The sequence below is a fragment of the Pleurodeles waltl genome, chromosome 11, assembly GCF_031143425.1.
Source record: "Pleurodeles waltl isolate 20211129_DDA chromosome 11, aPleWal1.hap1.20221129, whole genome shotgun sequence".
Lineage (NCBI taxonomy): Eukaryota > Metazoa > Chordata > Amphibia > Caudata > Salamandridae > Pleurodeles > Pleurodeles waltl.
Window position 1 is genome coordinate 169,922,175 of NC_090450.1, and position 21,507 is coordinate 169,943,681.

General features: G+C 44.9%; 1 protein-coding gene across 3 annotated transcripts in view; it reads left to right on the forward strand.

The window, feature by feature from the left end:
* The first annotated feature begins 6,593 nt into the window (after positions 1–6,593).
* Positions 6,594–21,507, forward strand: part of ERICH6 (glutamate rich 6) — a 176,012-nt gene continuing 161,098 nt past the window's right edge. For 2 of the 3 annotated variants that reach the window (XM_069213356.1, XM_069213357.1), the window contains exon 1: positions 6,594–7,081. In XM_069213356.1, coding sequence (XP_069069457.1) covers positions 6,970–7,081 — 112 coding nt within the window. In that variant the 5' untranslated portion in view covers positions 6,594–6,969. The remainder of the gene's footprint in view (positions 7,082–21,507) is intronic. The other variant, XM_069213358.1, reaches the window with a different exon arrangement.

The window sequence follows — 21,507 nt, forward strand, 5'->3', positions numbered from 1 at the left end:
GTGCTGACACATTTCTTACGCGGCTCTTTGTTCTGGCTTGTAATACTTTGACTGTCTGGAACAGCATAAGCAGTAACAATTTACGTTGTTAACCTTTGGCGTAGACCCCTCTAGAACATCTCTTTCTGGTTTTGCTTTCTACGGTTCAAACAGAAAGCAAAAGACATACTATTAGTTAAAAGTATGATATCGGCGTATACACGATAATTGTCTATAGAGTTTTTACTAACCTCAGCATTTTTGCTACACTCAGTGGCTGCTCTGAAATCTTGCGAGTCGCACAGGTCCATTGGTGTATTAGCGGCTTCGGATTTTATATTTGTCAGCTGTACCACGACTGCCTTTGGATCAGGGTCCTCCTGAAAGCCCATATCTTCATAGAACAGCGAATTCGTTGGTGCTACACCTTCTTCATCATCTTCAGTGTCGTTGAAGTTGAATGCATCACTGAATTAGTCTTTCGAGGCTTCGCTGTCGCTGCTATCAACCTTGATCGGGGATACCAGTTGCGGCAAATCCTTGAGGCTTAGTTTTTTAAGCTGCTGGCAAAGTTCCTCTTGAAACCCAGTAACGTCGGAACCCCCAACTTTAGGGGCAGTCTGCTGTGCATTCTCATCCAACACAAGAGGTGTTAGGGTCCAATAATATCTATTGATAGGGTTCTGGGCCCCTGAGGCGGTGGCTTTTCTGGTGAGCGGATTGTATTTCTTTGTATTGCCTTGACAACCTATTTCAGCAGTGGTGCACGGTTTGGAATGTTGTTCTAACCGACTCCTTATATGTATTCTATGGTTCAAAAAGGGTGTACGCCTCTACAACACATTGCAGTCACATGCTGTCCTTGATGGCTTTAAGACGATGGGGTTATACGTGGTGCTAATCACATCTCACGACCTTTTCAGTATTTGGCCACCCCCTCTTTTTGGATTAGCCAGCAGTGTGGAGGTTTAGCCTGCACTCCCAATGCTCTGCCCTGTGAGGAGGCCCCCAAGCAGCCACTTGGTCCTGAATGTCTGACATGTCCAGACCTGTCCTCTTTGGCTCTGATACAGGTTGCACACCAGCAATGCCCTCATTTTACACAGCCCATAGACCTAGACACAAGGAGCTAGGACCCTGGCACATGGCTAACACATGACCCCATGATGTCACAACCCACGTGACACACCTACACCTATGTCAGGGCTAACGTCAGCACGGGGGCGCCCACGTCCCTGCCTAAGTCATTGCCTACATCACCACGGAGCATGGTACCTGTCAAAAGCTTGATGGAAAGTATCCCCTTATACTACTAAGACTGGCCAATATACTACACAATTTGCCTGTTTGTAACTTTGGTGGTTTGGAGCTACCTAAAAGTCTTATATTCTCAGAATGGAGGGTTGCTTGTCAGATGAAGTTGGTGAACCATGAGGTTCTGATGGCTGGGCAAATGGCTCATGGGATTGGTGAGGAGTAAGTTGGGCTAGGGTAAGCTAGTCTGTTTTGGTGGCTGGCAGGTGAAGTGATTGCAGCCGGGTTGGCCTGCTCGTGTTTCAGTTCCCACACATGATGTTGTTCTAAGTCCAAATGCCCAAAATAGCATAAAGCGGATAAGTTGGTCGCATGGTTTGTAGGCAGGCATGGACTACCACGCGCAAGCTGGTAGAAGAGAATGCTTTGCTCACAAATTGCCGCTGCCAAAGTGGAACCTTGCTGGATGTCAACTTGCAGAGTGGCACATCACTTCTCAGAGTTGTTAGTGGCAAAGAAATAATGCAGTTCCATGATGAATATCATTCATTGCTCCGGTATTGGTGCCACAAAGCCAGTATAGGGTTGCATTCAGTGTACAGGTGGTACTGGTCAGCAAAGGGATGACCAAAGGAAGGCACGTACCACTCCTAGCAACACCAGGGAGGATAAAAGCTCCACATCTGAGCAGTGCTTGGAAAGGGGAAAATAAGTGCTAAAAGGGAACAGTTAACTTCTTTGATGGGGATTCACTGGGGAGGTTTTAAAGCTGGGGAGGACAAATATCGATGTTGGGAGTATTCATGATTGCCAAGAAGGGGTGGGGGGGTAAGTGGACATGGGAGGAGTGACGGGTGTTTAGAGTGGAAAAGAGTAGTTATTGGCATGGAATTTGTCATAGACGCTGGAATGTTGTAACAAGTAATTAGTCAGGTTTTATACTGCTTTACACTCTTTCACACACTAATTGACCATCTCGCTTGATTGCTTCATCTCCCCCATGTTGGGTTTCATAAGGTACATTAGTCTGTCCAATGTCAAGCCGCTGAAAATGGGAAACAGTAAAAGGTGACTTCAAAATTAGTTTAATATCACTCTTGCAAAACCTCACAAAAGTTCACATCAAGATCAGATAGCGAGTAAGCCTGTATTAAAGTCCTTCTTCCATTTGTATGACATGGGAAGCAGTGAAGGCTCTCTTTCTACCAATATTCTTTTGACACAGAAATAACAAGAGGAGTATTGAAGGTAAAAGGACCTTCAGAATAGACTGCCTTTTGTTTTTGTGAAGCAAAAAAAAAAAAGCTGGTCATGGCAGCATTTATAAGACAACATAGGGAAGGAAGTACGCTTGTTGGGGAAAGAAGGTGTGCTGCAAAGGGGAAGGAGGAATGGCCGGGAGGGAAGAATGAGAAGCTAGCAGATGAGAGGAAGAAGTGTGCAGGTGAAAGAGGGAGGGATGGGAGAGAGTAATGAAAATCAGTGGCAGGTGGGACATGTAAGGAGCACAGGGGGAATGAAGGATGGTGTTGGACCTGGTCCTTTTTTGTAGGGTTAACTTGTTGCCTTCTTCCTCCTATTTTTTTCTGACCTGTTTTTGTTGGCTTTAGGACTCTGGACACTTTACCACTGCTAAGGTTTGCTAAAGTGCATAGGCTCTCTGTCTAAATTGTATGGGTGATTGCTTTCTCTATGGTTAGCATATTTGATTTACTAGTAAGTTCCTAGTACTGTGCACCGGTTATACCCAGGGCCTCTAAACCAAATGCTACTAGTGGGTCTGTAGCATTGATTGTGCCACCCACGAGTAGCCAGGCAAACATGCCTCAGGCCTGCCTTTGTAGTGTCTGTGTGCAGTTTTAAACTGCCATTTCAACCTGGCAAGTGCACCCAATTGCCAGGCCCAAACCTTCCCTTTTACTACATGTAAGTTACCCCTAAAATAAGCACAAGGCAGCCCCATGGGCAGGGTGCAGTGTATTTAAAAGGTAGGAGACGTTCTGGTGTGTTTCACATGCCCTGATAGTGAAATACTGCTAAATTTGTTTTTTACTATTGCAAGGCCTATCGCTCCCATAATGTAAAATGGGGATCGTCTTGAAATACCTTTTAAGTGTAAGTTCATATTGGAAGCAGATAGAGATGTGGTGTTTAGAGTCTCTGAACTCACAATTTAAACCATATTTTGGTGAAGTTGGTTTTTGAGCCACGAGTTTGAAAATGCCACTTTTAGAAAGTGGGTATTTTCTTGCTTAACCATTCTGTGCCTCTGCCTGTCAGCTGAATACTCGTCTGGGTCAGGGTGACAGTTGGGCTGTTTGTGCATTCTCTCTAGACAGTCACACAAAGGGAGCTGAGGTGTGCCTTGTATATCCTGATGGGTCTTCTTGAGCTACAGTGGTGGGAGGAGCTGACACGTGCTCCTGAATAGGGCAGTGCCTGTCCTCACACACAGCAGACTTCAACCCCCTGGAGTGTGTCGGAGGCCTGGGCTAGGAAAGGAAGGGTATTTTGCACTACAAAGACTTCTCTTTGAGGTTTGCCTACCTCAAAGACAAAAAAGGTGTAATTACTGGACCTCTGACACCACATAGTTAGAGCCCTTCTGGACTGAGGCACTTCTTCCAGGAAGGAGAGCTTGGATGCTGTAGGAGGGACTGCCACTCTTCTTGCTGCTTTGTTGTCCTGGGCCCTTGGGAGTGGGTTCTGGTGCAACAAGGAAGAATTTAGTGCATTGATGTCCAGAACGACTTCGGAACCAGCGCCCCACTCCGAACCCACGCCACTGCCTGTGCAGGAGCCATGGTCCCCAGTCAGTGCAATGGCCACAACCTGCAACGCAGGCCACGGCACCTCCGCAGCACCTCCTAAGTCCCGCCACAGTGTGAGTCCCAAGTGCTGTGTCACCAACGCCCATGACACCTGACTCAGCGCTTCACCTTTGATCCTGTAGTGTGAACGCAACACTGTGAAATCGACACCCCATGTCTTGACCTGCTGGTTTCATCAACTCTACCTTGTCATAAGGAACTGATGCCTTATTGCCAACACAGCTTCACCTCCCCTGCAACCGTAAGGAACCGACGCCTCATCTCCCCTGCCTACCACTAAGGAACTGATGCTTCACCTCCCCGGAGGCAGTAAGGAACCGACGGCGCACTTGCTCCAGCGACGCCTCACCTCCCCAATTCCATGCAACGTCTTTGTTTCCTCATTGTTTCCTAAGGGACTTTAACCGGGGTCTTTGACGCCATAGCCGGCCTGCACTTCCTTGCGAGTGGTGCTGCACTGTTGGAAATGACTCTGTCTCTAAGCGCTACACTACGTTTTAATCTTAGAAAATTGGTATCTTTACTTGTGTATGTTGGATGTCTGTCATTGTGGTCTTGTTTTACTCAGATAAAAATTGGCTATTTTTCTAGACTGGTCTGGAGTTCTTTTGTGGTGTTTTCACTGCATTACTGTGTGTGTATAAATACTTTACTCATTGCCTCTGAGATAAGCCTAACTGCATGAGCCAAGCTACCAATGGGGTGAGCAGAGGTTATCTCAGGTGTGTGACTTCCTTACCCTGACTAGAGTGAGGGTCCCTCCTTGAAGAGGGTGCAAACCTCTGCCAACTAGAGATCCCATTTCTAACAGAAGGAATGAAGCGTGGAATGAAGAAGGGTAGCAAACGAGAGAAAACTAGAAGTAAGAAAGGTGAGACAAACAGGAAGTTTGGGAGTACGCCATCAGGAGTGGAGAGAGGGGCTGCAACTGTGCTGTATGTGCAGGTGGGGTTTAATGGTACTTATTTTGATGACCGACGCTTATTTTTCCTTTATCAGACTTTGACCCAGAGCAGGAGAGGAAAAAAACACACAAGGGGGAAAGAAAGATTGAAAGAATAACAGAAAAAACTGACTAAGTGAGTTCACTGGAATGAAAAAGAACCTGCAAGAGTGAGATAAAGGGCAGAGAATATCTATTGGTGGAGTAAAAAGGCATGAGTGAAATCAAGACAACGCAGCCTTGCTATTCGGCACACCGAAATTCAGTAGTGCCAGCCGCGGGTTTCTGTACATAATTATGGACCCCTGCCCTTATTCTTTTACAAAATGAGCACTGGGCCGCAAAGTAGACCCTCATGCAGGTCTATACAATCACAATATTGGTTGTGGAATGATAGACGTACACAGTGCGTAGCAAAAAGGGAAAGAAAAGTAGACCAAGGCTGAACTAGGATAAAACTGACAAAGTCTGAAGCCTGTGATTTAAGGCGGCAGACAGGAAGGCCGCCCTTAAGCCTGTTGTAAGCAAAAGGACTGTTTGACAGCAGCGCTGTCAACCCAGGCCTAGGAATGTAGAATCGTTTCACAGTTCCTAAGAAAAACATCATTTATTAACATGCAATATGTATGACCTGCATACAAACATGCTCTTTTGAAGGAAGGCGGTCTCCCTTTGTGCAGTATAGTGTCTGTCTCCTAAACGTTCTTACAGTTCTCTCTCCCTCTTGCAATGTCTCTGACCTCCGTGCACTTCAAGTGGCATTACAGCAGTACAGAAGCCACCCCCATTTCTATCGCAAAATCATCTTACATAGTGTCCCCGATTGTCACCGTGTGTAGGGATGCAGTGTGCATTTCCTATGTAGGAGTCGGTGCTCTGACAGATAGTGCTTTGCATACTGGCTATATTCAAGGACTGGGTTTGTTTATGCAAATTGTAACTAACTTCTACTGTTTGGCCACACGTCTCTGATAGGCGTTTCCTGGCTGTCGTGTGCTCTGTGCGTTAAGTCGCTGAGTTCTTGCTCTTTTATTGAATATTTGCGCTGCATGTGTGGTTACAACGCTCTGTTATTGCCATAAAACACCTTGATTTTATGTGGCTCTTTTATACCAAGTTTCCGTTGTTTTCAAAAGTTCTAGGTAAAAGACATCACTATTGACTATCTCAAATAATACATCTAGATTTTCTCTGTTCACTTATACCCATGTCATTGAATATTGTAATATTTTAAATGATCGTATAAATGTTGTTTATTCTGTTGATGTAAAAATTAATTTGAAAGTCGGCATGTTTTATGGGTTGTTTAGTTATAATAAAAATGCGAATTAACGATAACAGATATAAGGTATTACCCATTTACCGACCTGGGAAGAATGGAAGGCCTAGTTAATCTTACGGGGATGATTAAAACTGCTGATTTGAAGCTCTCAGCATATAGCGATACCAGCTTGAATTCAGGGATATTTTGTTTAAAGTATTTTCTAACTGACTTGGTTTGACTTACTAATATTTCTTTCACATAAAATCGATCCCCACTCCCTATCTGACAAGGCACCTGTTGTAGCATCGGCGGGGTTTGATATACACTTGCGGGGGTTGAGCTGTTTTTCCGTGTCATTCTCCATCCGCCCGGGCCCTCTGGGGCTGGTAGCCGTGGTCACAGAGGGGGTGGGGGATGCCCTGCAACAACGGGCGGGCCGTCTCCAGAGAAACCAGAGCACAACAAAGCACCTTGCGGGCCGCTGCTAGCCTGCGCAAAAACAGAGAAGGCGGACAGCGCCCTCCAGGGTCGGGGAGGTGCGGCGGCGGTGACAGCGGCCCCCCACAGCCCGCTCTTGCCCCAAGACTGGACGCAGCGCACCCTCAGCGGCCGCCGCGAGGTGTTTGAAAACAAACCCGCCGTTCCCATGGAGCGCGACTGAGACCGCGGCGCGTCGAGACCCTGCGGCCAGAGCGGAGATGGCCTCCGGAGACCGAGCGGCGCGCCCCCCAGGCGGTAGCACACTCCTCGCTGGAGTCCCGCCCGCCCCGGGGGATGGGTCCGCGGACTCGGGCAGCTCCCCGTGCACAGGTAGGGCACACGGTGTCACTGAGGCATGTTCCATGAACACCCGCGCGGGCTGGCTGACGGCCAGTTAGGCGCCTCGCCGTCATCTCACGTGGGACGCTCTGAGATGGTAATTTGTATTGTGCTCGAATTTTCTCGTGACTAACGACTACACGTGAGTGATCCCAAGAGACGGAAGTATGGACCGAGTTCATTTATCACAGGCTAGGGGGATCAACGGAGACCGGATAGCACTACTTATGCCCCCAAACACACCTGTCAAATCAGTACTTCAAATGGACATGCACTATCAGGTACCGAGTACCTGTATCTCTAATATACAGGTGACAGTACCACTGCTATTCAGCAGCGGTGCAGCACTTTTATGGAAGAGTACTTACCCTAGCACCCCTCCACAAAACAGGTACTCGGGAGAACAGTATCAGTGTATTCAAGGTGACCGACCACCTGGTAAGAAGTCAAATTCTGAACAGTGACAGAAAAAAATCCTGACAAGGGGTCAAAATTCATACACCTACTCAGGACAAAGGGTCATTTCTACGGACACATTTGAGGACTTTCCACGATTATAAACTAGCTAATAAAAGTACCGGACAAAATAGGTTTATGTTCTTTAGCTTGTATCAAACATTGGACTATTGAGCAAACATTCACATATATCTGGACTGATTTAAGGATGAAAAAAACTAGTAAACATACACAAACCAAGCAGATTTTGACAGCTGACTTGAGGTTTAGTTTTCACAAGTCTACCCTCTTACCATAAATGATAGTGCAGAAGCATCACCATGTTGCTGAACATAGACTTAGATTTCATAGGCAGAAGCAGGGGTGTAGGAGACAATACATTTCTGGTTGGGGCGACAGCCTGGGGGAGTTTTGTGTTGATCCTATACAAAGCGCCTGTTTACGAACTGCAGGCTCCTATAAATGTTCACATTCATATAGTTTGGACTTGAAATAAGGAGGCAGGAAGGCATGTTGTCACCGTTTGAAAATGTTTTATTATTTACATTCACAAAATAAATACACCAAATGTGAAAAAACACCTTGATTAACCTTGCATCTTCATGCACCAAGCAAATAAAGGTAGGAGGGAAAAAAAGAAGCACAAACCCCTTGTGCCCCTTACCAGTCATGCCCCTCGCCTCAGGCAAACTGAAAATGAAACCGCACTGGAGATAACAAAAGCGATCAGGTACAATTGGAAACTGCTCTGAAACGGTAGTTCTAATAACAACCACAGTGCATCTGGATGATGTTGGGCAGCTCAGCTCCACATCAGTCAAAACTGGGAGCATTTACACTAAATAATTTCTTTGTTTTACACGCTATATAATACATGGGATTCTGTAATCTCTGTATAAACAGCAGTCACTAATTTCTTTATAATCGGCTACTTGTGATGCACCAAGTCACCGATTATAAAGAAAAGACGTCAGAACCCGACAATGATAATGTTATTACAGTTGTGTTCTGATGTCAAAATGCCTTCTGCCAGAGCCAGCAGCCAAGGTGAAAGGCAGGTTAGATCACAGAGCATAATTAATGTGCTGTTTAAAGAAACACATGGAATGTTGCTTTTCTTTCTTCTGCTCTATTGTAGTAGCTTACAATGACAGAAGCTATGCATTAATGTTTTAAGTGGTGTGTGGGAAAGTTGATGGTGTGACCATGTATTATATGGGATAAAGTACCCCCATGGCATTCATGATGAGGATATTGCATGGCACCTCGGAGTTCCATACCTTATAAACAGGCATTGGCAAAGCCAATAGATCTTGCCTATGCAAGAGTTGTTGGGTTTGCCAATGTGTTTTAGCCATGTGCACAGTAGTATGGCTACTGTTCAGCATGGCTAAAACTTAATGACTTAAAGGAGAATGATGTGCCATAGAGTGTCATCGATTGGTGTGATGTAGCGTGTCAGGGTGATTAGAGTGTTGTAGAGTGGAGTAGTGTCATAGAGTGGAGTAGAGTGGCAGAGTGTTGTAAAGTGGAGAGGCATAAAGAAGAGTGGAGTGGCATGAGAATAATGAGTGGAGTAAAGTAACATGGAGTGGCGTAGAGAGAGTTGAGTGTCTTTGAGCGTAGTACAGTGTCGTATAGTGGAGTCGCATAAAGTGTTGTGGAGTGGCGTGGAGTGGCGCAGAGTAGAGTAGTGTGTCATATTATAGAGTGGAGCGCACGCTGCTGCCGGGGACCACTGATTGAAGGGCAGGAGCCCTTTAAATTACATTCGCGCTTCCGCCGTCGCGGGAAGCGCACGCTGCTGCCGGGGACCACTGATTGAAGGGCAGGAGCCCTTTAAATTACATTCGCGCTCCCGCATTCGCGGGAAGCGCACGCTGCTGCCGGGGACCACTGGTTGAAGGGCAGGAGCCCTTTAAATTACATTCGCGCTCCCGCCGTCGCGGGAAGCGCACGCTGCTGCCGGGGACCACTGATTGAAGGGCAGGAGCCCTTTAAATTACATTCGCGCTCCCGCCGTCGCGGGACGCGCGCGCGCGCGGCGCCCGGGCAAAGCCCGGGCCAAGGGCGGGCCCGTCCTTCGCCCGTCATCAACCGGAAGAGGCCGGGCTGGGCCCCCCCCCCCCCCCCCCCCTCCTAACGTCTACTCCTTCCACCTGGGGTAATTCCATCTGGGAGCCGTGTCAGATACTGCGTGAGTTTGTTATCAAATATGGGGAAAAGAAAGACTAATGTTCAGAAGGGGGAAGCCGGGTCCAGCTCCCTTCAGTCCTCCATTACTAGTTATTTATCTTCCGTGATGGGGGCCATCGAATCAGAACTTGAACATGTAGAAGAAAGGATTGGGGCTGTTCAAAGTACTGTTCAACACCCCCCCCTTGGAACCTATCGTTCACATTTCCACCTTTCCAAGAACTGGTCCTTTATCACTGATTTCGCCTCTGAATACCAGTCAGTTGGGCGTTGATATACTCCCCACTACCGACCGAATCAATTCTTCTCCCCGTTTAGCTACTTCTCCTCTTGAAAGCTCTTGCTCTCAGGCCGATTCTCCTCCATTGAAGAAGAGGAGAGCCGGGAAAAAGCCCAAAAACACAAAAAAGGCCCTGGGCTCCAAAAAGAAACTACCTACCTTCCCGGCTCAAAGTGACCAACCCCCAATTTCCCTGGTCTCCTTCCCTGAATGCCCTCAGAGTAAGGATGCTCCTGAAGATTGTTTTAATTTTATTGACCAGACACTCAAATCCTTTTGTGCAACTCTAGAGGCAAAAATTACCACTCTGATCGCTAGGAAGCTTGATTGCTTTTGTAATGACATGACCAGGTTTTTATCTAGTTTTTTAAAACCAGGTCCTCTATGTACAGGAATACATCATAGCCCCGAATCAGCCCACCAATCCACTCCTCCCTCTACTTTGGTACCCCAAGGTGTAAGTAATTCTTCGCTTGAACCACAAGCCGTCTCTGGCCAAGGAACTCATGTTGACAACCCTGTATTAGGGTCGACAAGGGAAGTTTCTTCCTCTAGGACACATGACAAAGGTCCAAATAAACTTACTAACCATGTAGACTTTTTACATTTACCACCTGCCTGCAATCCGTACGTTCTGGTTCTCTCAAATGTTCCTCCCCTGGAGTGTTCCAAACAAGAAGATACCCACTCCCTAATTAGAAAAGCTGGTCACTGGTTGAACTCTAATTTCAAACCTAATCGTTTTTATAATGATAAGATTCTCATGGCCCGAAGAGTGAAGAGGGTAGGATATTCCAAGGTATTGGAGGAGGGAGACTATGTCGTTTTAAATTTTGCTAATCCTCGTTCAGTAGACTTTTTTTTTACCAATTTGGGCCATTGTAATACGTCAACTAACAGGATTCAAATACATCCCCTGTGTCATTTTTACGACCCTGTGCTCCTACCAAACCGCACTGTCACTAATTCAAGTATTTACAGACCAGACCCAGAAAGGCTTCAATTGCAGGTTACTGTACCCTCTAGCAACCGGTTCTCGACTCTTAGTCGTCTTGACGAGAACGATTGACTATCTGTGTTCCACCCCTGTTCTTCTAACAGGGAGAGACCGAAGGCTGGGAACGTCGACGTGGAATGTACCTGGGACACAGGAAACCCTGAATTGGATCTGAAAGTTCCTATAAATACTAAAGTTCTAATGTCATGCCCTGTGTCTAGACCATTAACTCTGCTTAGCTGGAATATAGCAGGGCTGCGATCCAAATCTGACAATTCGGACTGGAAGAGTTTTATTTCTTCCTACGATATAATCTGTCTACAGGAGACCTGGTCCAAAGATACGTTCCTCCTGAATGGTTTCACCTCTCTGTGTCAGCCAGCACTAACCTCCCAAATGGGGAGAGCTAGTGGCGGCCTTTTAGTTCTCGTCTCCGTACATCTTCCGCTTTTAAATGTGTCTTTAATTTGGTCTTCTCTTTATTTTATGGTTGTCTTGGTCTCTATTAGTGGCCTAAAGGATATCCTAATTTTAAATTTTTACAATAACATCCCTCGGGGCCTCCTTATGGATCATCTGGAAGAGGTATCGGACCTCATAGATTCTTCACATGTTTTGCAGAATAGTGATCTAATTACTATCTGGGTGGGCAATTTCAATACTCCTCTGTGCAGCAAAGAACACATGGATCTGTGTGCCTTTCCTGCCGAAGGCAGAGAGTCAGTAATTCATTTTAACCATGCATCTGAAGGAGATGCCTTAAACCTTTTTACTTCTAAATTTTATCTGGTTCATGTCACCGAGAAATTGGCCCCCGACCCCTGTAATACACCAACCTTTACAGGGAATTTGAGGGGGAGTACTATCGACTTCATACTTATTAGCTCCTCTGATTTATATGTAATTCAAGAATTTAAGATTACGCCTCATTGTGCAAGCGATCATAACCCCCTTAGCATTATATTGGACCTAAAAAATTTCCAGGCACCCAAGAATAAAAGCCTGAGCACTGCTACCGTTTATAATCCAAATTGCGGCATATGTCTAAAATGGGACAAAATAGATCCAAAAATTTTTAACCAGGAAATTGTAAGAAGTAGGTCTGACTCGATTCATATGTGTTTGTCCCAGCAGTTAGATTCTGACCGCATAGTGCGTGAATTTGAATCTTTAAGCATTGATATCTCACGCGCCCTGGCGGCGGACAGGCCCACAAAGGGGCCGGTGGCCCACAGATGGTTCAATTCTGCGTGTTCATCCGCTCATAAAAAACTCAAAGTTGCACTTAAAGCAGTTCCTTTCTCCCGTCAATTAGTCAAAATAGCAAGAGCCGATTATAAGGCTGCCATTGACAAACGGAAATCAGAAATTAGGTCTAGGGCCTGGGGCGAACTTTTGGCTGCATCTGAGCAGAAGGATACTTCTAAATTCTGGAGAGTGATAAATCACTCTTACTTTTCTGATAACCACTCTTTGGCCAATGAATGTCTTATTGCTGAGGACGTCTGGCTAACTCATTTCAGGAAAGTCTTCTGTTCAGAAACTTATGAGAATTTGTATGTAAATTCCTCTGCACCTTTTATTTTAGACTCCAAAACTAAGGCCCCAAACATCATTTTTGACCTCTATGAGGTCAAAAATGCCATTGATAGATCAAGGCAGGGAAAAGCTCCTGGCCCCGATGGGGTTCCCGCTGATCTTTTCAAATCAGAAATTGATCTTTGGGGTCCGTTAGTTACCAATGTGTTGAATAGTGTGGTAAATAGTAACGTGCCCCCCTCATGGAAATCGGCTATTATTGTTCCTATCTTCAAAAAAGGAAATAGACAAGATCCTTCTTGTTACAGACCAATTTCTCTTATCGATTCGACGGCAAAGATTTTAGGTAGCGTGATCCTGTCCCGTTTGGAAGATTGGGTGTCCGAGGCCCAGATTTTATCTCCTATTCAATTTGGTTTCAGACCTGGTGTAGGCACAGTTGAGCAAGTCTTAAACTTGCAGCTGATACTCAGCAAATACGTGACAGTCAAAAAAGAGTCGATTCACATGGCTTTCATTGATCTAACCAGTGCCTTCGATATGGTTAATAGGTCAAAGTTATGGCAAATTTTGAAAGCCTTAGGCTGCGATCCGCCACTATTGGAACTTATTAAACGCCTACACACAGACCTAACGATTTCTGTCCAGGCCGGCTCACACGGGCAGAGAACCTCCCCCATCCCGTCAACTAGGGGTGTAAGGCAGGGATGTACCTTAGCCCCTTTTCTTTTTCTGATTTACATTAATGGGCTCTATGATTCACTGTTAAAACATGCAAAGGATATACCGAAGATGGGCCAGAGACAACTTCCAGTTTTATTATATGCAGACGATGCAGTTTTAATTGCTCGTACTGCAAACGGTTTACAGGGACTATTGGATGTATTTTATGATTTTATGTTGAACCTTGATCTGAAAGTAAATTACCCCAAGACTTTTGTTATGACTTGTGGCCCACGCAATACAAAGTCTAAACAATTTACTATGGGAAGGCACACCCTTACTAAGGTCAAAGAATTTTGTTATCTAGGCATGTACATGAGTTCCTCTTTGTCCTGGAAGACACACATTAATTTTAAGCTCCAACAGTTGATAAGGAACAACAAAGCAATTTTTCGCTTTTCAAATAAATTAGGTCACAGACCCCCTGCGCAGTTGAAAACTCTTTACAATTCCAAATGCACTGCATCAGTCCTTTACGGGGCAGGCGTCTGGGGCTATAATAAAATACCGTCTCTTCAGAGCGTTGAAAATAAATTCCTGCGCAGATTATTGTTGGTTCCAAAATGCACCGCAAATATCATTTGCCATGAAGAACTTGGTCAGTGCTTTTTGGAGGACAGGGTCTTTATGGCCCCACTATTGCTCTGGATCAGATGTTGGTCAAACCCTACGGCATGTTTGGTCCAAGACTGCATCTCTGATTGTCTACATTTGGAAAATTCAAATAGGATTCCTTGGCTTATGTTTTTGCAAAACTCCTTTGAGAACCTAGGGCTTAGATACATGTTTGATGACCCTCATTTGTTAACTATAAACTCTTGGTCTGTCTTGAAGTCTACTTACTCCAAGCATATATCAGAGCTGAGATTTCATAGTTTCCTATAATTGAAATCTTTTGATTCCTACTCTCGGATCGTGACTGTTCCATGCCTCGAACCCTATTTGACTTGGTTTTCGAGTTTTAGAACAATTTCCTTTTTAACACTTTTTAGACTTAGAGGGTCATTCTGACCCTGGCGGTAATTACCGCCAGGGCGGAGGTTGGCGGTAGCACCGCCAACAGGCTGGCGGTGCTCCGCCGGGCATTCTGACTGCGGCGGTACAGCCGCGGGCAGAAGCGGAAAGCCAGCGGTGTACCGCCAACTTTCCGCTGCCCATGGGAATCCGCCATGGCGGCGCAGCTTGCTGCGCCGCCATGGGGATTCTGACACCCCATACCGCCATCCTGTTCCTGGCGGGTCGCCCGCCAGGAACAGGATGGCGGTATGGGGTGTCGAGGGGCCCCCGTAAGAGGGCCCCACAAAGATTTTCACTGTCTGCTTTGCAGACAGTGAAAATCGCGACGGGTGCCACTGCACCCGTCGCACCCCTTCAACTCCACCGGCTCAATTCTGAGCCGGCTTCCTTGTTGACGGGGCTTTCCCGCTGGGCCGGCCGGCAGTCTTCTGGCGGTCGCCCGCCGGCCCCGCGGGAAAGCCAGAATGACCGCCGCGGTCTTTCGGCGGGAACCGCTTGGCGGGCGGCGACCGCCGACCGCCGCAGTCAGAATCACCCCCTTAATCTAATTCATTTTAAGGTAGCTTTCCCCGAACCATGTTTCTGGAAAAAGGATTTACCATTTTGCCCCTGTGACTCCAAATCAACTCAGAGCACTTTGCACTTTTTTCTTTTTTGCCCTTTATACGCTACTCCTAGAGGGGCTTATATTTTACCTACGCTACGTCTTCTTAGACCCATTCATTTTAAGGAAGCCCTACTATATCTTCAGAGATTGCCTGATATTCAAATTTGTCATCATGTATTAGACTTTGTCACAGCTTCCTTAAGTATTAGGAAAAGGCCTACTCCTTTTTAAAATTTTATGCATGTATAGTATATCATTTTAAAGCTAATATTTGTACTTTTCTGACTTTGTGATTTTTAATTATGTCTTGTATATTTATCTATGTATGTCAAGGGGTTTTAGATTGGATGCTCATGTGGTGTTTTCAGCAATGGTATTAAGTTGTATTTTTTTTACTATTTATAGATCGGTAAATGTGTCTTGGTTTGTACTTTTATGGCAACTGCCGAATAAAGTTATTCGACTGACTGACTGACTGAGTGGAGTAAAGTGGCATGAAGTGGCTTAGAGAGTTGGTTAGAGAGTCACAGAGTGGAGTAAAGTGTCGTACAATGGCACAGAGTGGAGTAGAGTTTAATGGAGTAGAGTGTCAGAGCGGAGTATCAAGGATTTTAATGTCAGAGTGAAGTGGCATAGAGTACAGTGGTACAGAGTAGTTGACATAGAGTGCAGTGGTATAGAGTGCATTGGTTTTGAGTAAAGTAGTGTTGAGTGCCCTGGTTTAGAGTATAGTGCAGTAGGTTAGAGTGAATAAAAGTAGAGGGGCACAGAGTGTAGTGGCACTGCATATATTGCAGTGGCACAGATTGCAGTGCTATGTCGCAGAGTGATGTGTGGTATTTTAGAGTGAAGTGGTGCAAGGCAGAGTAGAGTGGCTTAGAGTACAGTGGGGAAGAGTGCAGTGATGCAGAGTAGAGAGCGGTAGCAGAGTGCACTGGTGTAGAGTGGCATAGAGTTGAGCAGTGCAAAGTAGTGCAGCAGAGTAGAGTGGCGTAGAGTTTGGTGGCAAAGAGTGCATTGTTGCAGGGTAGAGTGCCTTAAAGGGCAGTAGTGTAGAGCAGAGTGGCGTAGAATGCATTGGTGGAGAGGGCAGTTGCGTAGAGTGATGTAGAAAGCAGCGGCATAGAGTGCAGTGGTGCAGAGTAGAATAAAGTGGCATAGACTGCCGTGGTGTAGAGTAGAGTGGTGCAGAGGAGTGTAGTGATGGAGAGTGCAGTGGCACAGAGTGTAGATTGGAGTGGTGCAGGGTAGATTGGAGTGGAATAGCATAGAGTGGAGTTGCGTAGAGTGCAGTGGTTTACACCAGATTGTTTCAGAGTAGAGTGAGGTGCCCTTTAATGGAGTGGTGTAGAGTAGATTAGAGTGGCATAGAGTGCAGTGGTGCATAGTAGAGTGGCGTAGAGTTTAGTGGTGGAGAGTGCAGTGCTGCAGAGTAGAGTGGTATATAGTAGAGTGTAGTTGTGCTGAGTAGACTGGCATAGAGTGCAGTGTTGTAGTGTGCATTGGTTAGAGTAGGATAGTGTAGATTGCAGTGGCATAGCGTAGAGTGGAGTACACTAGATTGCATTGGCGTAGAAAAGCACAGGGTGGAGAAGAGCAACGTAGAGTGCAATGACATAGAGTAGATTGTTTCAGAGCAGAGTGAAGTGGCGTAGAGTGGAGTGGTGCAGGGTAGAGTGCAGTGGCATGGAATGGAGTGGCATAGAGTGGAGTATGCATGGTTTGGTAGCACACTGCCATTACTAACAACACAGCTTCAATTGAAATGACTATTACATTTGCACAGACATACAGTTTTACTGCTAAAAGTACATAGCACACAAATGTTAATGTGTGAAAATGTCATTACCTAGTGTATTGATTTGTTTTGATCATATAATATTTGGTTCCACCACACATATTCTTAAATATCTGCACATTTCATTTACAGGCATTTACATTTTGTTGCATGGTAGAAAAAAATAGCATTCTCCAGCTTTCCTCCAGCAGAACCCCACTAGCCAGGATAATTATCATATAAATCATTTCACTTTGAAGCCACAGAAAGAAAGATAAATACCAAGCTCCATGGGAAGACAGAGCCCGTCATTTGACCTTGGTCTTTGAATGCACAGCAAATGTGACAAGATGAGAACAAGATTTAAAAGCCGTTTTACAGAAATCAAACACTGGTCGAAAGATAGAGTAAGCAAGGGATGCTCTACGGGTTGGACAAACTCAAGCTGGACAGTCTAAAACAAATAAGTCTAGCAGAAATGTGAGTTACAAACCACAAAGCCAATGGTGAGCAATTGGCAGAATGCATTCCCAGGAAATCTTTCCAAATGTCCCCTAAATGTCTTTAGCAAACCAAACAGCTGCACGGTCTGGTAGGCTTCAACCTAATGAACTCACCCTTTGGCCTTGTTCCTCTGTATGGATATGGAACTTCTTATAATGTACGGCAGGGGTTAATTTATCCCTTATATCAAGAATTGTGTACTGAATACTATAACCTCATGCAAGGCCTTGTGAACCTGCGCACACAACCTCAATACCCCCATCTCCTGGACCTGTGCACCATCCGCCACCCCTATTTCACTTGAAGGGGCGCTGTGTGAAATGGAATATTCATGATGAATCAGTTATGATACACGTCAGAAGACTGGCTGAGATACCTTGCCTTCTTTAACACAGAATTAAATATATGCAGAACTACCACTCCCTTCCTTGAGACCCAAAGATATTCGAGGTCTTCTATGTACCTTATTATTCTATGCTGCTGAAGACGACAATGTTGAACAATCAACCTCCTCTAGCCTAACCCACATATCAGAGTAAGGATTCTATACCCATGAAATGCTGCCATTACACGGATATCTGACAGACTAGAATACAATACGCCATCTAACCACTGCAGTAGTCAAACTGCACCTTTTTATTTAGGGTCTTTTACATGCGCTTTTATGGGCATGGTCTGCACTTGCTGTATTTTCCTGTAATGTGAAATGTATGCAGATTTATGCTAATACAATGATACGAAGACTGTATTGCTGATGGCTTGGTTGTCTATCAACAGGGCCACTTGATTTATGCATTGGTATGCTGCAGTGGTTTTCACATACTTATGTTATTTGCCGCAAAATCCATCATCTGCTGAATAATCTACAGATTTAAACAAAAAAATCTAATTCATCTGGTTCAAACGTTACTAAAACATAGTGACATGAGTTGCTGCATGGCGGAAGGCCCCTTTCCAAAAGCTGACTGGTAACCTTTCTTTTGCTTGTTGGTATATTTAGGTGTTAAACTGGTACTAATGAAGTGTAGCCTAAGCCCAGAGAGTGTTAACAAGGGCAACAAGCATTTGGAACGCAACGGGTCTCGCATTTCTCCGCGTAGAGCTATTCGCAGTTGTAAACACCCAACCGGACTTTTCTTGCCACATTAAATGGAAAAAAAAAGCGCGACCGCGCTGCTACAGTTCACTCGTAGTGAAACCTGTCAGCAAAAGTGCAATTATCTACCTAACCGGCAAAAGTGCAATTAACTATGTAACAGGGTCGATGTCATGGAAAGCGCTCTACTTCTGCCAAGCGAGATCGTGCTGCAACAAAAGATAAAAAGTGGTCCACACCCGGATGGAAAACAGCGAGCCTCGCATATTTTCAGTATTTGGTTGCTGCGCTCAAGGAGGGCAACGCAGGCTGGACCCTAAAAATGACAAAATAATAAAATACTATCACATGTGGCATAATTTGCTTCTGCTTGCTGTATAATTTAGTCAACCCTTCCACATAATTTGGCACTCTCCTGCCGCATAATTCCAGTGGTCCTATTACCAATGTATCCACATGTAACTGTTATTCTTGATTTTTCAATTTTTTCTGTCTGTACTCATGAAACTCGAAAATTACAAAAAAAAAAAAAATACAAGTGAAACAAGAATGTTATAAACAGAAAAGATAATATATTTCATATGCTAACAATAACAACAATAATAACGCCAGGCAAAACTGCCTAAAATGAAACGTGTCTTCTCCCTGTTACCGGCATTGTAATCTATCTATTTAAGTAGATAAAAACATTTGGTGTAACTGTGAGATTAATTGTGGTGTAAAAAGGTAAAATCTGGGCTCAAACTCGCTTTCTGTGTTTCACCATATAGTGTGATTCTGCAAATACAGATACTGCATTTCACAGTCTCCTGTCTAGCCTGCGGGCGTCAGGCTGAGTGGGACTGTATTACCTCTTTACTTCTTCCTCATTGTCCTGCAGGGCTGGTGTTCCAGGGGGCAGATGGGGGTGGGGCAGAGGATGGCAGCAATCAGCAAACTGTTGTCTCCTCCTCTCTCCTTTGTTCTCACAGTTGCATAATGGGGGCAGCCGTAAACAGGACAGACAAAAGGGCAGGGGGCGTAGGTGGCCTTCTGAGACATCTTCATTCTGTGACCATCAGATCAGTCATTGGTAATTGGAGGCAGCTTAGGAGTTCAAGTGCAGGGTCATTATAAGTAGCACTTTTGCACGTTAATGGCCCTGTAAATCATTGAAGTGAGAGGGGAAATTATTTTGTCCCCTTGTCCCCTCACCATCGTCCCTGGTACTTCCCACACTCCACAATCTGTGGCGGGAGGGTATACATCCCCCACACTTCCTACGTCCATGGGCAGTAGCACTACTAGAGAGTGTGAAAAAGAGAAAGAAATGATGGTGACAAAGGGGAGAGGGCTATATACTGAGATGAAGAGACAGACGTTTGGAACAATAAGTCAACAGTGTGAGAAGAGGAAAGCAAACAAGGGCCTGCCAGCTGAGTGAAAGAGTAGATGGTGAAAAGAGATAAGAAGATAACAGAAGAAGATGGGGCAGAGAAAGGAGCAAAAAAACAGAAACATAAACATGCTTAGGGTACAGACAGAGATTGGAAAGAGAATAAAATGTAGAGTGGGCATATATAAAGGGGAAGTAGAGGGAACTGAGAGGAAGCATGTGGGGAAGTGAGAGAGGCAGAAACAAATGGCAAGATAGGAAAAAGTAGGCAACAGATCGGGACAAGGGAACTGAGGGATGAAGAATTTGAATAGAGAGCGACAGAGAGATTAGGTGAGGGTTCACTTTGTAACTTGCAAGTAAGATCTTTCAATCCCAGTTCCAGTGCATCATATGTTTGAAAGTATGGCGCTACTCTGGTGTTTTTATTTAATGCAGCGTAGCACATTATTTTCACATGCTATGCTGTATTGCATGAACTATTAGTACCTATATATCTCAAAGAAGTATCACACGCGTCAAGACTTAAATTTTGTCTTGGACTTTGTACAATGTGCTTGCCTTTTCGCTAGGGTCCCACTACAGCAATGTCATATAACAAACATACAGACAGAAAAATCTCTGTTTGGTAAGACAAGAAAGAAAAAGCTATTTTCAATGGATTTATCCGTCCAAGGTTCAAGCCTGGAGCACTTTTCTGACATGTTACAGTGTGGCACTAGAAGATTCTGGGATAGAGCACATCCTTCAGGTTATGTAGGTATTTCTACTAGTGCTCTTGGTTCTCCATAAACTGGAAATGTTGGAATAAAAACTTTAGAGAAACACAGCTTACAATAAAATTGACTTCCTCTGTTCATAGGCTATGCCTTACTACCAGTTCGCCCCACATTCAGCTTCCGAAGTACTTTTACTGCAGGGCCTGGGTCACTGCACAGCTGCAGGAATGATAGCTACACCGTTGCCAGGTCTGGCTTTAGTGCTGGTGCCAGGCAGTGTGAGAATCGTTCTTGTTCCTTTTCCCCAAACACCTTCTTCTCCAAGCACTCAATCAGTACCACCCTCCAATGCTACCCCTCATCTCTACGAAGACCCACTCTCATGCATTTCATTTCTTTTACAGTGCTACTCATCTCAAGTATGTATTGTAGAGTAGGGTGCCGAAGTGCATTATATCACAGACATATTATACAGAGACAATGACTTGTGTAAGTGTATAAACCAATTTATAGGAAATGTTACTTAAGACCAGGGCCACTGGAATTATGCAATTGTGCAGCCACAGCGATTTTTGCACAGTTATAGATTTGCCACTTAATCCATCATCTGCTGCATAATCTGCACAATTTAGCTCAAATGGTTCTAAAGTTACTAAAATGCAGCAACACGTTTCTGCACAGTGGAAGGCCCTTTGCAAAGGTTTACTGGTCACCTTTCTGTGGTTTATAGCTATATTTGGATGTTAAACCGGTACTAATAAGGTGCAACCAATGTCCAGACAATGTTAACAAGTCAAAAAATGACAAAATATTTAAGTAAATCTGTCCCAAATTATGCCACATTACACTGCATAATTTGGCTTTTCTCGCAGCATAATTTACTCAACCCAGCCACATAATTGGGCCCTCTCCTTCTGTATAATTCCAGTTGCCCTGCTTAAGACCATGAGGACTGCAACATGTAGGTGTCACGTCTTCCATACTGGTAGGCATCATATGCTAAGAGAGCTTAGACCTGGAGAAATACAAACTCTGGATTTAAAATATAAAATAGTGTCTGGGGTTGTTTTTTTTACTAATACATTTTTATTATTATACAAAGTAACTCTATTTAGCAAATTTAGAGTAGTG